Source organism: Acomys russatus, chromosome 5 (assembly GCF_903995435.1).
Source record: "Acomys russatus chromosome 5, mAcoRus1.1, whole genome shotgun sequence".
In the NCBI taxonomy this organism is placed as follows: domain Eukaryota; kingdom Metazoa; phylum Chordata; class Mammalia; order Rodentia; family Muridae; genus Acomys; species Acomys russatus.
Window position 1 is genome coordinate 27928036 of NC_067141.1, and position 17528 is coordinate 27945563.

Sequence of the window (17528 nt, forward strand, 5' to 3'; positions counted from 1 at the left end):
ACAATTTATTGCTGGGGGCAGGGGGGGGGGCCAGAACTTTGCATCCAGCGCCCACCCCACCTTCCAGCTCCTTTACAAAAGAGATTTTTACAATCACCAGTCCTCTGTACAGAATGCTCCCCTCCCGTCTTAAATGTACACAGCTGCCTGGATCCCTCTGGTCCCTGTGTTCAGAGCAGACCTGGGCCAGTAAGCCAGCTGTCCTTGGAGCTGGCCTAGCCCTGAGCTTGTCTTGGTACTGGCCACTGGGTGGCCCTTCGTAGGCCTCTCCTCCTTTTGGAGCTGTCCTCAGCCCTGTCTCCCTTTGCATGCCTCTTCGAAGCCCACATGGGACAAGACAGCATGTCAGCCCCAGTTCTGCCAGCTCTCTTGGTGTTGCAGTGGGTAGTGCCTCGTCACCACTTTCCTCTCTTGCTCCAATCTTTGGGAGTGAAGTGCAGACACTTGGAATCAATTCGAAGGAGCCGCTTGAGCATAGCCCGCTCATGCCCATCCACGATGTCCTCCGATAGCGTGAGGATATACTGGCCCTGGGCAAGACACAGACCCAGCCTGTGGTCAGCTCATAGGTTCTGCAACCTGTACCCTTCACCTATCCCCTCAGCATGCCTCCTAACCTTGTAGTAATTGATGAGATTGAGGTACTGCAGTGTGGAGATGACATCTTCTTTCTTGATACTGGTGATTTCACTGATCTCACTGTGGGAGGGCAAAAGTTAAGTCCCCTGAGGGATAGTCATCTGTCCCCAGGAACAGACAGGCCATACCATGCACCCCCAGGTGGGCATTCGAGCTCACTTGATGGTGATCTGTGGCCTCTCCCCGCTCTCTGACTTCAGCCCCATCAGGATCTCCAAGATGGTCTGGGACCAGTAACTTCGGTAGGATAGGAGGCCCAGGTCTGACAGGGGTTTCTCAGGAGTTCCTGTCTTCCCTTCTACTTTAGAGAGTTCATAGCCTAAAGCAGTGGAGCACAAGAGGGTTAGTAAGCATCACAAGAGTCTACTGCAATTCCCAAGAGCAGGGATTGGTGAGCTGGGCTGCCTGGTTTCTGTCCCTCACTCGCTCTTGTATTGGATTAGTAGTTTCCCTGCCTGCTGATTGGGTACTTGCCAGGCAATAAAAGCTGATGCGATGGAGTGCTAGGTTTTCTATTGCCCTCCTAGCCTGTGTCTGGTGTATGAGGAGGGCAGCGAGAGAGCCCTCTGTGGTCTGAGGACACTGGAACCTTTTGAGTGTCATGTTTTCCTAGCTGTGATCCTGCAAGTGTCAGCTGCTTGTAACACAGGATGGCAAGTACAGAGGTGCTTCTTCAGAGCCAGGGAACTGGCCTTGAGTGGTCCCTTCCCTTTTACTTCTGTTGACTGCCAGACAGTTCATGAGACCTTTAAGCTGTACAGAGCCAACAGCTCTTTATTCTCATGTCAGCCCTGGGGGTGTCCCTCTTAGTTTGGAGAAACCCTTCCTAGCCTCAGCTATATTGGCCTCATAATGGCTCCTGACACTTTAAATCTGTTGGCTCATCTCACCCTTTGCTCAAGCACCCTTGGACAAGAGGGGCCAGAGAGAGGCTGTGTCTGGAAAGAAGACACAAGGCGGGGAAGAGGGTGACTCGGTGCACAGGGCCTCCAGTCCCATGGATCTACTGGATGTCATGCTCACCTCGAGCTGAGTCCCTGACCCTGCTCAATGGTTGCCTGCCTCCCTTTGATCCGTCTAATGGTAGGCACATCTTGTGGCCTGTCCTTTGGGTGTCCTTTCGCAGGCTCTACTGGGATGAGTTTCCAGAGAATGGGATTCACAACTTGGGGCCATTCAGTAATAAAATATTCCAGACAGATCATGCTTTGTGTGTTTTTACTTGCAAAAAAAGCTAAAGCTTCTTCCTTGACCCCTGGGTCAGAGAATGGTTAAGTGAACGGAATGGGAATGAGGGGACGAACCCTAGGAAACAGTGGCTGCAGGGTTATGAGCAGTGTTCTCACAAAGGGCCAAAGCCCTCCTAGGCTCCTGACAAAGCAGCAGCACACAAGTCTCTTCTTAGTGGGTTAAGTAGTATTTTCAACACCTTCTGCCTGCAAGGCTCAGGGAATACCTAGTGACTTGACCTCTGGTCCTTGACAGATAACTTGTTTAGGGGGACACATCCACAGGTGAACACAAGGAGCTAATTGAGCTACCCGGAGCTCCAGATGGGAACAGATGATTCCAATATGGGGAAAGCTGAGTGGCAAGTAGACCATTAGCTAGTTAGGAGTGGGTGCTGGGCGCCCACTGCTGATGCCTGGCATGCCAGCCCGTGAAGCACGCACGGGTGAGGGCACACTCGCGCCAGCCTGGGCCGGAGGCCTCCCTTCTGCTTAGGCAGCACATACTCACTGAACTCAATAAGTAGCTTGCCGTAGCCCCGGCGCTGATAGGGAGGCAGAGTCAAGATGCAGGCCACATTGTAATCTTCTGTGGATTCCTTTTCCTGGAAGAAGAGTTGGTAGGGTTAGTGACGTAAAGTTAGCTAAGGGCAGGGCTGAGGGGCAGCCTGGTGAGTGCTGACCTTGGAGAAGTAGCCCACGATGTGGAAGCCCTTGCAGTCATACTCCGTCATCACATAGAAGAGGAAGGGGTCTGTGTCATAGTATAATGTCTTGTGGTCGAGGAAACACTTGGCCAGAAGACACAGGTTTTGTGAATAACTCTGTAAAGGAAAAGGCCTGTCAGTCAATGGTCTGGGGTACTATTTAAAGAGTCGGTTTTTTGTTTGGTTGTTTTTTTGTTTTTGGTTTTTTTTTTTTTTTTGGTTTTTTGAGACAGGGTTTCTCTGTGTTGCCTTCGCTGTCCTGGTCACACTTTGTAGACCAGGCTGGCCTCGAACTCACAGCTATCCACCTGCCTCTGCCTCCTGAGTGCTGGGATTAAAGGCGTGCGCCACCAGGCCCGGCAAAGAGTTAGGTTTTATTATGGTATATGTGACTACAGGTGTGTAACATGCAAGTGGAAGTCAGGAGCCTGTTGGAGACCATTCTCCTTCCACTATGGGATCTACAGAGTGACTCAGATGGTCAGGCTTGTGTGACAAGTACTTCTACCCACTGAGCCATCTCAAGGGCTCTAAAGAGCTCTTCTTTGTGCTATTCTAGCTGACAGGTGATGAGCTACCTGGCCACCAGTCAGGCTCTCACCACTGCTTAAGTGCCAGGAGCCTACATGCTGGCATCCTAATGTCTGCCCCCTGGTGAGCTGGATAGCCTGCCTTGGGTCTGCACTGCCCACTGTTCCACTTAACAATAGTCAAGAATATTTTCAAGCCAGGCATGCTGGTGTATGCCTATAATCTCAGCACTTAGCAAAAAGAGGCAGGCCAGAAGTTTGAAGTCAGAGAGCTAGGGATACATAGATTTTATTTTAAATTTATTTTAATTTTCTGCATGGAGTCTGGAGTCACACTCAGGAGAGAAGTTCTAACCATGTGGCTATCCTTAGAGTCCTGGTGTCAAAACGCTAATGCTCTTAGCCACAGTGATGCTTCCTGGGAACTGGGCTGCTATTCTCCAAGGAAGTGTTAAGAAAACTACTGGCCTTAGCTGAGTGTGGTGGTACACGCCTTTAATCCCAGCACTAGGGAGGCAGAGGCAGGCAGATCTGAGTTTGAGGCCAGCCTGGTCTACAAAGAGAGTCCAGGACAGCCAGAGCTACACAGAGGAAACCATGTCTCAGAAAAAGAAAAAGAAAGAAAAGAAAAAATAAATTTCCAGCTTAGGTGTCCTCCCTGGAAAACTCTGGACTGGCTGCTTTACTACACATGTGATTTCTAGAGGTATTTCAGACAGCTTCGCAACTACTCGCTAGCCGTTTACTCAAAACACCACACTTAATACACAGCAGTATGGAGCTTTGTGTCTTTCTCTTAAAGAGGTAGCTCCTCTTTAAGGTGAGTTCCCCCACCAATCCAGGTACCTGCCACTCTCCCTCCATACCTTTAGAAGTGTGTATTTCAATGAGCTCCATACTAGTCACCTACAGAAACCCAAACCTGCTCCTCCCCACTGATCTTTTTTTTAAAAATATGGAACGCGCTCTCTATCCCTCTCTAGATCTCTCTACCTCTACTTCTCAAGCTCTCTACCTCTCCTCTCTCTACCTCCTTCTTTCTTTTCTTTTTTTTTTTAAGATTTATTTATTTTATGACTCTGAGTGCTCTATCTGCATGTACACCTGAATTCCAGAGCCATCTCTCCAGCCCTCTTTCTACTTTCTAGCTCTCTCTCTATCACTCTCTCTCTGCCCCTCTCTAGATCTTTTAACCTCTCTCTACTTCTCTTTCTCTCCTCTCTCCTTCCCTCTCCTCTCTAGCTCTCCTCTCTGGGGTAACCCTTCCCTCTTTCCTTCTCCCCCCACGCTCATCTAATAAACTCTGTATAACATAAAGGAACGCTTCACGAATTTGCGTGTCATCCTTGCGCAGGAAGAGCATGCTAATCTTCTCTGTATTGTTCCAGTTCTAGTCTATGTGCTGCCGAAGCGAGCACCTCCCCACTGATCCTGTTCCTGTCCCCTGGTCCCTGACCTTGCCTTGTCACCCCTCCCTTTTCTTTTCCTTTTCACATTCACTGTCCTGGTATGTCAGTGCCCAATCTCTGAATGCAACTGCTTCGCTGCCTTAAACATCATGCCCAGGCCCACAGGTCAACCTGCAAACTTTTAGAAACAGGGTCTGACTGTATAGCTCTGACTGGCCTGGAACTCCCTCTCGAGCAGCCGATCTGCCTGTCTCCACTTCCTGGGTGTTAGAAATAAAGACTATGCCACCATAACCAACCAAAGATCCTGTTTATGTTTTTTGAGAAAGCGTCTTACTATGCAGTTTGTAGTTCAGCCTTAAATTCCTCTGTCTTCAGCCTCCTGGATGCTGTGCTTACAAATGTACCGCCATGCTTGGCTAAGCTGGGTTTTTTGTTGTTGCTGTTGTTTTGTTTTTTCAAGACAGGGTTTTTCTATGTAGTCTTAGCTGTCCTGAGCTCACTTTGTAGACCAGGCTGGCCTCGAACTCACAGAGATACTTTTTTGTAGGTTTTTTTTGTTGTTGTTCTGTGAAACAAGGTCTTTCTCACTTTATAGCCCAGGTTGGCTTAGAACTCACTATAGCCCAGGCTAACTTTGAATTCGAGCTTTCTGAGTGCTGGGATTATAGGCATACACTACCTCCAAGCGCTGATAACTGCTTCTTTTGAATTCTGCTAACCCACCCTTTTGTTTGCCATCACTTCTCATACTGGGATCTGAATAGCTGTGCTATGTCTGCTTCTGCCATGGACCTCTCAGGAACAGAACTTGTCCAAATCCTAGTATTCCCTACATCCCCCGCCTCTGCTCTCCAGCAGCAATTCAATAAAAACAGGCTAAACTGATCCATAGCCAGAGTGGCCAAGTGCTCTGGGCAGGAAAAAGTTGCTCATGTGACATATTCCAGGCCCCACTGCCCGAGCCACTGACCTTGTTTTTCCGTCCATCAATCTCAAAAAAGGAGATGGTGCCCTTGCGGTAAATTTCGTTGCCTGGAGGATGCCGAAGGTCACATTTGGTCTAAGGACAAGAGCAGGATCAGGCAGGGACTGGTGAGGGTGTACGGGGAGGCAGGCTCCCAGGACCCCTCCTACCAAGTGGCGCTGCAGACACTTGAGGCTACGGCCATACTTGAGGCAGAACTCGCACAGGTAGAGGACGGGCAGCGTGGTGAGCTCCTGTGGGTACGGGGAGAAGTACCACGGCTTGAGGCGATGCCGGCCGAGCTCAATACACACAATGTTCTTCATCCGGGTGACAATGTCGTCGTGGCTCCGGTCAGACACCAAGCTGCCAGTCATGCGTGGCGCTGACGGTATTCCATCTGAGCTGTCCTGAGAGTCCTGCCCAAGGCAAATGGAAATACAAGATGATAGCACAGTTAAGCAGAATAGTGCCACAGGTTTCTGCATCATGATCTCCATTTTCCAAAATAAACCAAAACCAGGAAACTGGTAACATGATAAAAAACACCCGGTGGTTAGTCTGCCTGGGTCTTAATCCCATCAACACCCTTACTACCTAATACTTCTTATTTGCTTTTATTTTATTTCTATTTTATTTTTGAGACAGGGTTTCTCTGTGTAGCCTTGGCTGTCTTGGATCGCTTTGTAGACCAGGCTGGCCTCAAACTCACATAGAGATCCTCCTGCCTCTGCCTCCCCGGTGCTGGGATTAAAGGCATGCACCACCATGCCCAGCACTTGTTTGCTTATAATTTAGTCACTGAAGGAACCCTCCTTGCCCAAGACCATTTGCTCCCCTTCTCCCAGTTCTCCTCTTCCTCTGCTTCTTTATACCCACCTCATCAGTGCCCAAGCAGTTAGATTTCCGCTTCCGGCCTGGCTGTGCTGCCACCGCCCTACGGGCTGATCCATTCTGTGGATGAGACAGAAGAGGATGGGTGACTGTGAGATAAGCCTGAAGGAGGCTGCCAGACAGCAAGGAAGGAGAGGGAGAGGCTGGAGGGGCGGTCAAGATGGCTCAGACCCTGGCTGCTCTTCTAGAGGACATGGGTTCCTTTCCCAGCACCCATATGGTGCTTCACAACCATCTCTAACTCCAATTTCAGCGGCTGCAATGCCCTCTTCTAGCCATGGGCACCAGGCATGCAAGTGGGGCATACATAATATAGACACTCATACACATAAAATAAAAATAAATCTTTTAAAAAAAAAGACTCACCTGGGGGAAAACTGAGGCTGGGGCTGTCTCGCTGGGCACTGGAGTTGCTGGTGAAACCACCTCCACCTTCCGTTTCTGCAGAGAGAAACCAAGAAAGGTGGGTCAGAAGGTAGAGAGAGTGGGACCTGAGAAGAAAGCAAGGTCCCTGGAATTGCTGAGGGTACCGTTGAGCGGTGGTTGGGCTGCAGGCAGGAGCTGGAGGAGAGCGGCTGGTCGGGCTCACCACCGGGAATGGCCTCCCGCTCCTTGGGCAGGTTGAAGCGTAGTGTGATCTGGACCGGGATTGGCAAAGTCTTCCCGCTGGCCTGGGCGGAGGCCGGCTGCAGAGATAGGTCAGGGTCTTCCTCTGGGGTGGGGACGGCAGTGGGATGGCCGAAGGGGAGGGTGGGCCCCTAGGCATGGAGTGATCAAATCCCACTCTCTGCCTCCACTAGAGCAAGGCAACAGTGGACTCTGGAAGCTACACCTGCCATTTGGTCCCCATCCTTTGCAAGCTGAAGCCAAGGCAGGGGAATGCTGCCTTCTACCCATTCAGGAACCCCTGAGGCCAAGAGATGCAAGAAGGAAGAGGCAGGAGAGGAAGGTGAAATGGGGGACCTACTCACCACCTCTCTTTCGGGGGAGCCGGGGCGGGACCCAGGAAGTCCGTTCTTGGTAGGGGTCTTGGCCTCTTTCTTGGGGAATTGGATCTTCTTTAAGTCCAGCCGCTCGTGAGTCACCCACTCATCCAGACGTTTGTTGACTGCAGCAACGAAAACGGCTCAGGAGGGAATGCCAGAGGCGGCCCTCAACCCTCTCCGGCAACCCCACTTCGTTCAGGCCCAGGACTCACAATCAATGTAATGCACATAGAAAAGCTTCCGGCCACTGATGTCCTTCACGCTCAGGATCTCAGCCAGGGCTGTGGGGAACAACACAGACAGGCGCTCTTAGTCAGGGCAGGTCATGAGACTCCACCCTTCGACCTGAATTCCACCTCCAGGCTGGATCCCTATGCCCAGCACTTAGAAGGGCTGCCTCAGGACCCCTTCAGTCACCAAGTGACACCTCTCTCCAAGCCCCGCCTGACTCATCTCCGTACGTCTAAAAGCCACGCCCCTCCTTTCGAGTATCTGCGACCGCCCCAGGATTGCAGAAGCCCCTCCCCCTCCCGTGTGATCGTTGACTCCCGCCCGCCCCTCGCCCTCTGGTTCCTTGGGCCCGCCCCCCGACGTCACTCACGCCACTCATCTTCGTTGTCCTGGTTGCGCCGCAGCACGGGCAGGCGGCAGCCCTCGATTATCTCCCCCTGGGGAGACAGCGCGGCGCCAGGGTCGGCTACTGGGGGGCCTCGGGCTCTACCCACCTCCCCTGGCTCCCTCCGCCCCGCCCCGGGCACCGGACTCACCACCTCCGCCATCTTCCCTCCCTCCACTGCCACTTCCGGCCCCTCTGGGAGACGTCACTTCCGGAACTATAGGCCCGAACCCCTCGAAGCGTTTGTGAGAAAACACTTGAGAGACCTCAATAGCTGGTTGGTAGTAAGAAGCAGGCCCGTTTGGGGAATGGAAGAACAGGGTGGAGTAACCCTGAGGCCAAGTTCTAGATGGAATCTCCACAACTCGCACTGCGATTGGAGGAATGCCTAGTCTGTCACGTGACGCCCACCGGGTGCGACGCCGGTCACGCAGATCAAGTGTTTTGGCTGTGACCTGCGGCTGTGTTCCGGCACTCCTTGTTGTGGTAGCGGGAGGCGTCGCCCTGAGTTAAGAGGCTGGAAGTAGGATTTTTCGACCCTAGGCAGTCAGTAGCTGAAAGGATTTAAAGAACCGGCCAGGTGTCTGCATATGATTGCGCAGGCGTGGGGACTTAGCAAGAATTTTACTTTTTGCTGGGCGTGGTGGTGCATGCCTTTAATCCCAGCACTCAGGAGGCAGAGGCAGGCAGATCGCTGTGAGTTCGAGGCCAGCCTGGTCTACAAAGGGAGTCCAGGACGGCAAAGACTACACAGAGAAACCCTGTCTCAAAAAAACCAAAACCAAACCAAAACAAAAACCTAGCCTTTGTTCTAAGTGTTACCAGTGTAAATGGTTCCAGCTCCATGTGGCCACTTTTGGAAAAGTTGCTGTCACAGGAGCATTAGCGATAACACTTGGATTTGATATGTGTGCAGACTGCGGTGTTCAGCTTAAGGTTAATAGTTTTGTTGTTGTTGTTTTGTTTTGTTTTGTTTTGTTTTGAGACAGAGTCTCACTCTAGCCATGGTTGGCCCGGAACTTGCTATGTGGATGACTTCAGGCTTGTGCAAGCACACTGTATGTTTCACAGTATCCAGACCCTCTCCTGAGGGGCTGAAACACCATTGCTGGTGTCACTCACTACAGCCTCACACAGACAGGACCCAGTTTTGCTTTCCTGCTTTGGCTCCATGCATCCTTTTATTTATTTATTTTTATGTATATGGCAGTTTTACCTACATGTATGCCTGCATTGTGTGCATGCAGTGCCTGTGAAAGCCAGAAGAGGGCGTTGGGCCCCTAGAAATGGAGTTACAGACAATTGTGAGCCACCGTGTGGGTGCTGAGAAGAGCAGCACGTGCTTTTTACCATTCAGCCATCTCTCTAGCCCTTATTTGCTTACTTACTTATCAGTTACCTGTTGCTCTCTCTATGAAGCTCTGGCTTGGAAGTCACTGTGTAGACCAGGCTGGCCTTGAACACAGCTAGGTGGTCAGATTAAAGATGTGCCGTTCAAGCTTGGCCTCATGAATCTATAATCTTTCTTCCTTTGCCATCCTACACTGATTCAATTATAGTGTTCTTGGTTTTTTGTTAGTTTGTTAGTTTGTTTTGTTTTTCTGGTTCAAAAGCCAAAGCTATCATAAAGCAAACAAACAAACATAACGGCCCATGCCTTTAGCGCCAGCCCTGGGCGGCAGAACCAGTGGCATCTCTGAGTTTGAGGCCAGCCTGCTCTATATAATGAGCTCCAGGACAGCCAGAGCTATATAGAGCCCCTAAGGCTCCCTCCAGCACTTCTGTCCTGGGCCATATTTTAACAACTGTAGTTGACAAGATAGCTTTTGCCTTCCCTCTCTCATATTCCTTTGTTCTTAAGTCCCGGGCTGACCTTGAACACATGACCTTCCTGCCTCAGCCTCCCAAAATCTGTAATTATGGGAGCGTATCTGATATCTCTGGTATTAGATTGGTTTACTTAGGGTTTCTGTTGCTGTGATAAGTATCTTGACCAAAAGTATCATGGGAAGGAAAGGTTTATTTCTTTTTTTTTTTTTTAAGGTTTATTTATATTTTTATTATGCATACAGTGTTCTGCCTGCATGTACAGCTGCAGGACAGAAGAGGGCATCAGATCACACTATAGATGGTTGTGAGGCACCATGTGTTGCTGGGAGTTGAACTCAGGACCTTTGGAAGAGCAGTCAGTGCTCTTAACCACTGAGCCATGTCTCCAGTCCCGGAAAGGTTTATTTCCTACAGAATGTTGTCCATCGTGTAAGGAAATCAGGGCAAGAATGATACTTGCTGGCTGGCAGCTTGTTCAGCCTGCTTTGTTGTTGCTTTTCGAGACAGGGTTTCTCTGTGGTAACAGCCCTGTCCTTGAACTCACAGAGATCTGCCTGCCTCTGCCTCCAGAGAGCTGGGACTAAAGACGTGCACCTCCACACCCAGCCTGGTCTGCTTTCTTATATATCCTTGAACCATTTGCTCAGGGAGGGCACCACCCACAATAGCCTGGGGCCTCCCACATCAATCACTAATAAAGAAAATGCAATCCAGAATTGCTTACAGATAAATCTTATGAAGGCGTTTTCTCAATTCCGAGTACCTCTTCTTTTTTTGTTTTGCTTTTCAAGACAGGGTCTCTCTGTGTAGCCTTGGCTGTCATGGACTCACTTTGTGGACCAGGCTGCTGGCCTCGAACTCACAGTGATCTGCGTGCCTCTACTTCCCAAGTTCTGGGGTTAAAGGGGTACCTCTTCTTAAATGACTCTAGCTTGTGTAAAGTTGACATAAAACTAGTCAGGACAGACAGCACTGGGCCATCTCCCCACCCCACCCCCAAGCTGTATGCCTGGCATGTCACTTAATATCCAATGTTGTTATCTGACCTATAATGGTGAGATATTAATGGTACTATAAAGGCTGACTATAATCCTTAGATGCAGTGATAGCATTTGAACAGTATTTAGCTCAACCTTGGCACACAGCCCATCCAAATAAAGACTGGCTATTGTAACTGCTGGAGATGAGGGCCCAGGGCCAAGTGACTAAGGTGGAGCATATACAAAGTAAGCCCACCAGTTAGCAGGCACAAAGATGCTTCTCTGTGCTTTCTTTAAATACCCAAAGTGATTCTTCTAGTGTGATGTAATTTAGAATTAGACATTTCCCCACTAGTATTGGGGGATATTCCAAGACCCAGGAATGTTGTTATAAAGAAAAAAAATCCCAAACGTTCAATTTTATCAATAAAAACTCGAGAGCCAGAGAAAGCACCCAGCTGACTTTCCTAGTTAGCGTACGTCCCAGAAGGAAAAAGTCAGGGCCGGGTGTGGTGGCGCATGCCTTTAATCCCAGCACTCGGGAGGCAGAGGCAGGCGGATCGATGTGAGTTTAAGGCCAGCCTGGTCTATAAAGTGAATCTAGGACAGCCAAGGCTACACAGAGAAACCCTGTCTCAAAAAAACCAAAAAAAAAAAAAAAACAGAAGGAAAAAGTCCCTTGTCCTTCTCTGGGATATCTTAAATGTCCCTCCCTTCTACTTCCTGTGTGTTTCTCCATCCTCCAGTCTTCCTCTCATTCTCTATGGCTTTTTCCCCATGTTCACTTCCTGTCAACTGGTTGCTTGCTCTGCCTGGTTTTTTGTTTTGTTTTGTTTGTTTGTTTGTTTGTTTGTTTTGTTTTGTTTTTTGCTTTGCTCTGCCTCTGACCTAGGGTTAACTTTATTAGCTCTGAAAAGAAAAGAAAAGAGAAAGCCAAGGATGGTGGTTCATGCCTTTAATCCGAGCACTCAGGAGGCAAAGGCAGGGGGATGCAATTCCAGGACAGCCAGGGCTACACAGAGAAACCCTGTCTCAAAAAACAAAACAAAACCCCCCCCAAAACACCAACAGTTTGCCAGGTGTGGTGGTGCACACCTTTAATCCCAGCACTCTGGAGTCAAAAGCAGGCGAAACTCTGAGTTCTGGACAAAGTGAATCCAGGACAGCCAAGGCTGCAGAGAGAAACTCTGTCTCAAAAACCTAAAGAACAACAACAGCAAAAACAACTTTGTTAGCTCCTGTTTACAGAGAGCTCTTGAGTTTAAGGTGTGTGCTAGGGCTGAGCCACAACACAAGAAACAAGTTTTTCCAGTTCACAGCCTTGAGGTTCACAAAGGGATCAAATATCCTGCAACACTGGAAGGTGCCTTTTTCAGGAGAGCACCAAGGATAGAAGTCAAATCCTAATGATGCAGATGTTTCTCAGAAACGGATAGATTCCTTGATTCTCAAGACTTGTACCTAAAGAGAGAGGTTTATAAGCTAATCTTGCGTGCCCTCTCTCTCCCTCCCGCCCCCTCTTTATTATTATGTATACAGTGTTCTGCCTGCATCTACACCTGCAGGCCAGAAGAGGGCATCAGATCACATTATAGATGGTTGTGAGCCACTCAGGACCTTTGGAAGAGCAGGCGGAGCCCTTAACCTCTGAGCCATCTCCCCAGCCCCCCCCCCCCCAGCCCCTCTTTTAAAACTGAATTTAAATTATTTTGAGGATACTTTTTTTTTGGTTTTGGTGTTTTGTGTGTTTTAGTTTTTTTGTTTTTTAAGATTTATCTATTTATTATTTATACACTGTTCTGCCTGCACGTGTGCCTGTACCCCAGAAGAGGGCACCAGATCTCATTGTAGGTGGTTTTGAGCTACCATGTGGTGGCTGGGAATTGAACTCAGGACCTTTAGAAGAACAGACAGTGCGCTTAACCTCTGAGCCATCTCTTCAGCCCTCATGTGTTTTAGTTGTTTGAGACAGAGTTTCTTTGTGTAGTCCTGGCTCTCGTGGAACTCTGTGTGGACCAGGTTGTCCTCAAACTCACAGAGATCTACCTGCCTCTGCCTCCCAAGTACTGGGATTAAAGGCATGTGCCACCACTACCCAGCTACACTTTTTTTTTCCAAGACAAGGCCTCTCTGTGTTAGCCTTGGCTACCCTGGTCTCTCTTTGTAGACCAGGCTGGCCTTGAACTCACAGTGTTCTACTTGCCTCTGCCTCTTGAGTGTGGGGATTAAAGGCGTGCACCACCACGCCTGGCTACGTGTGTGTGTGTGTGTGTGTGTGTGTGTGTGTGTGTGTGTGTGTATCCACATGTGTGCATGAGTACAGATGCCCTTAGAGACCAGAAGAAAGTGTTAGAGTCCTTGGAGCTGGAGTTAACAGGTGGTTGTGAGGGCTGGGCACTGAACTCATTTTCTCCACAGAAACAGGATGTGCTGGTAACCCCTGCACTGTCCCTCCAAACCCAGAATAGCTATTCTTTAGCTGCTGGTTGCCTGGCTACTAGGCTTGAGGGTCTTAGCATGACAAAGTGGCAGCCATGGGCTCCTTGGCAGAATCTTGTTTTCGTCCTGGGTAGAAACATCCCTCACCACCCCCGTCTCCCACCCCACCATCAGGAGCAGTCATCCAGGAGGGTTGAGATCTCTAAGTACAGGCAGCGCAGATCGTCCAAGATAGCCACCTCAGCTCTCCAGCCTAGGTCACTCCAGCAGCCAGTCAAGCCAGCAGCAGCAATTGGGGCAGCGCTGTACATGACTGTGCGAGTGGTTCCTGTGACGCCGTGTGCTTTTGTAAAAACAAAAATAAAAAACGAACAAACTAAAAAACCAATGCCACTTTGGCAGAGCAGGAAAGTCTTCAAAAAAACATACAAGCAGGGAAGGCGTGTCCACGGCCTGCTGAGGCCTCGTGGGGCTCTGGGGATTGACTTGGCTACAGCAGCAAGAGAATGGAGGAAAGAAGACTCCACAGGCAGCCAGTCTGGGATCAAGTGCGCTGGGCTCCCCAGAAGCAGCCTCAGCACCGCGGACAGGCGCCCAGAGGGTGTATTTTATACAGTTGAGCAGAGAGGCGGGGCTGTTGCCTGCAGCTGAATCGAGGAGGTGGGGTTCATGGCACACAGCTTGTCTCAATAGGAGTAGTCTCTGCAGAGAGCAGTAGTAGGCGGTAACTATCTGGGAGGTGGGGGAGAGCTATAGTGGCTGTTTTCTGCACACACTGTCAACATCTGCACGTGGAGCAGAGGAAGGCTTGTCATCCCCCTGCGCCTCCCTAGTGGAGTAAGAAGGCTTTGCCATCTTCCCATGGGCCTGAGGCAGTGGTGGCCATGCCCATGACAGCAGTACACAGTCACTCAGGCCTTCTTCCACTCCCCACATACCCAGAACCAACTGGATCCAATATGAACCAATCACAGAAACCTAGAGCAGAAGGGACTTCCAATGTGATTAGCTTGCCACCATCTGTAACCAAAGCCACATACACTCTGCATCTCTTGTGTCTACACTTGTGGACCAATTGTGCATCACTGGTGTGGATGCACACAAAAGCTGGCCAGCACTCACAATATTAACAGATGAGACCCAGGCGTGCACACACTTTGTCCCCACTTTCCCAGATCCCCTTGAGTAGCTCTTCCCCATGTCCACTTGCCTCTGCTCTCTCTGTCTTGCACTTGCAGGCCCCTGACTAGCCACCTGTGCTCACCACTGCTTAGTGACCCCTCTTCCAGGTCACTTGCTTCTCCTTCCACACTAAGCAGGTGGTCAAGTCTGTTGCTTGAAGTTTGTAAACATTTTCTTCCTCACTGCTGTTTCTTGCTCTGGGTGAGACTGAAGAACCCAAGCAGACCGCTGTTGGTTCCTTCTGCTTTCTGCTCACCCTTCCTGACGTTTTCTTCTTCTCCATTAGTTGGTCACAGGAAACTCCCAAGAGTTAAGAAAGAGCTGTTGAGGCAACAGACACAAGTGGAACTCAGGCCATGTGGCCTTGTGTCTTTTGCATCTTCTCAAGTCTGATACGTCACTTTGAACTTGGTAAAGCCAGTGTGTGATGGTCAGAGGCCCAAATGCCTTCTTCTGCGTATGAATAGAGCTCTCTTTTCCTTGGGTCCCCAGACACCAGGAACACAAGTGGTACATAGACATACATGCAGGCAAAATACTCACATACATAGAATACTTTGGGGTTTTTGGTTTGTTTGTTTGGTTGGTTTTGGTTTTTCAAAACAGGGTTTCTCTGTGTAGCCTTGGCTGTCCTGGACTCACTTTGTAGACCAGGCTGGTCTCAAACTCACAGCAATCCACCTGCCTCTGCCTCCCGAGTGCTGGGATTAAAGGCGTGTGCCACCATGCCTGGCCAAATAATTTTTTAAGGGGGAAGAAAAGCAGAAACTCTTTCTAGACCTGGACTAGCATGTCCCAGATTTGGCTGAACTCCTGTGGAAATGGAATATGTCATTCAGAAAGTGGCCCTGTTCTTTGCTTCAGGCTGTCCTCACACAGAGATCCCCCTGCCTCTGCTAAATTCCTACACGGCCTTGTCTTGTGTTGCCAAGTCTACCTGTGCCATTCACAACACCCTCACTATTTTTTAAAATTTGACACTTTGATATTAATTAGTGCTGTCATCAATGTTATTTTTCTTGCCTTAGAAACATATCGGGGCCTGGAGAAATGGCTCAGCGGTTAAGAGCATTGTCTGCTCTTCCAGAGGTCCTGAGTTCAATTCCCAACAACCACATGGTGGCTCACAACCAACTATAATGAGATCTGATGCCCTTTTCTGGTGTACATGCAGGCAAAATGCCTGTATATATGATAAAATTAAATAAATAAAAAAAAAAAGATACCGGTTTCTGCCACCAAACACCTTGTTTATCCCAGGAATTCTTTTTTTGTTTTTGTTTTTTGGTTTTTCAAGACAGGGTTTCTCTGTGTAGCCTTAGCTGTCCTGGACTCCCTTTGTAGACCAGGCTAGCTTCGAACTCACAGCGATCCACCTGCCTCTGCCTCCCAAGTACTATCCCAGGAATTCTTTATCCCTCCAGGGGCAGCACAGACCTGTGGGAGCCAATCAGAGCCTCTGGCCTTTCTCTTGGGAGCGTGGCATAGTGTGTGATCACTTGTCCCCCTTTCCTCTCAGCTCCTGGGTCCCCTGCAATCTTCAGTTCCCCACCTTCTGGTCCAGATCCTGCGCCAGACATCAGGCTTTTCTGGGCTGTCTGCAGAAATGTTGGAACACTTCAGCATCCTTTGGGCCACGCGTTTCACTTCTTCCATTTGGCTCATCTTTTCCATGTTCATCCAGACGGGGAACATCTTTGGTCTTAAGTGCATCACTGTCTACTCCCTGCTCTTCCCTGGCCCGTGGCACCTTTCAGTCTGTGCAGGAAATGCCAACTCTTACTTCTTTTACGCCATCACTGGGCAGGGAGTGCTCATCCCTGACAAGCTCTGTGCCTTCCTATGGGAGGAGCACTACATGGCACATGGTCTCTACTAGACTGCCAAAGATGCCCAGAGACCATTGTATTGCTCAAGAAGCCCTGGCTGGCACAGGGCAGAACAAACTAAAGTCTAGGAGGGGCCAGAGCTGGGCCAGGGCCCCATCCAGAGCTATCAGTAGACAAAAGAAACTCAAGCTCATGATCACAAATCTCTGGCAGCAAAGAGGCCCCATAGCTGGCAAGAAGGCCATGCAGAGAAGCCGCATCAGCTCTGTGTCCCCCACTGTGTGGTTTTGTGCACAGAGCCCCTCATGGGAAACAAGAGGAAACAGCAGGTGAACAGGGCTTGATAGGCTATGGCTACTTAATGAATGTGCGACTTTTTTGTTTGTTGTACCTTTTTTTCTTTTATTTCCTTTTTCTTGGTTTTTCAAAAGCAGGGTTTCTTGGGGGTAATTCTGGCTGTCCTGGAACTCACTCTGTAAAGCAGGCTGGCCTCGAACTCAGAGATCCGCTTACCTCTGCCTCCTGAGTGCTGGGACTAAAAATCTGTGCCTTTTTTTCTTTTCTTTTCTTTTTTCTTTTTTTAAAGATTTGTTTGTTTGTTTATTATGTGTGCAGTGCTCTGCCTGCATGTACACCTACAGGCCAGAAGAGGGCATCAGATCACATTATAGATGGTTGTGAGCCATCATGTGGTTGCTGGGAATTGAACTCAGGACCTCTGGAAGAGCAAGCAGTGCCTTAACCTCTGAGCCATCTCTCCAGCCCTGCCTGTTTTTCTAAAAAAGAAAAAAACAAAACCAACACTTTGAGTCCAGCCTAATCTACACTAGTCCCAGCAAGCCAGGACTACATAATGAGACAGTGTCTCAAAAATAAATAAATAAACAAATGAAAAAGAAAAGAACAAATGAGGAGACTGTAGCTTGTACTGAAGTGCGCGCTCAGCAAGGCCCTGGGCTCTGTCCACAGCAGTGGGCAGGAAGAGTGGGCAAGCCAGGGAACACGCTAGAAAACACTGAGACCCTGGGTGTAGCTCGGTCTCAGAATGTCTTGAGACACAGGGTCCTGTGCGATAGTCTGGTCTTAAACTCAGTATCTAGCAGAGGATGACCTTGACTTTCATCTCTCAGACTCGTGATCCTCCTGCCTCTGCCTCCTTCAGCAAATCCTACCAGTGTGCGCCACCACAACCAGAGACTTTCATCTCTCAAGGTCAGGTCACACCACCAAGCCCTGTTTACCTGGTGCTAGAGATGGATCCTCAAATGGGATTTCATGGATCCCAGGCTGT

The 17528-nt window shown here is 49.4% G+C and overlaps 1 protein-coding gene and 1 non-coding gene across 6 annotated transcripts; both read right to left on the minus strand.

Annotated features, from left to right (window-relative positions):
* Positions 1–57: 57 nt before the first annotated feature.
* Positions 58–8196, minus strand: Kat5 (lysine acetyltransferase 5). 5 transcript variants are annotated; one of them, XM_051145906.1, is made up of 14 exons: positions 8129–8196; positions 7963–8029; positions 7574–7642; positions 7347–7483; positions 6906–7061; positions 6742–6816; positions 6361–6435; positions 5652–5900; positions 5488–5577; positions 2552–2692; positions 2380–2473; positions 799–958; positions 618–699; positions 61–530 (listed from the first exon to the last, which is right to left on the minus strand). In XM_051145906.1, exons 1-14 carry the CDS (start codon positions 8138–8140, stop codon positions 396–398), a joined length of 1542 nt encoding a protein of 513 aa, XP_051001863.1. In that variant the 5' UTR covers positions 8141–8196; the 3' UTR covers positions 61–395. The 5 variants fall into 5 exon arrangements, with proteins under 5 accessions (XP_051001866.1, XP_051001862.1, XP_051001863.1 ...); XM_051145909.1 differs by lacking the exon at positions 2552–2692 and having other exon boundaries at positions 58–530; positions 8129–8155; XM_051145905.1 differs by having other exon boundaries at positions 59–530; positions 7963–8140.
* Positions 4415–4523, minus strand: LOC127190263 (U6 spliceosomal RNA). Its single transcript, XR_007830759.1, has one exon. It is a non-coding gene; the product is annotated as a U6 spliceosomal RNA (small nuclear RNA).
* Positions 8197–17528: the final 9332 nt, after the last annotated feature.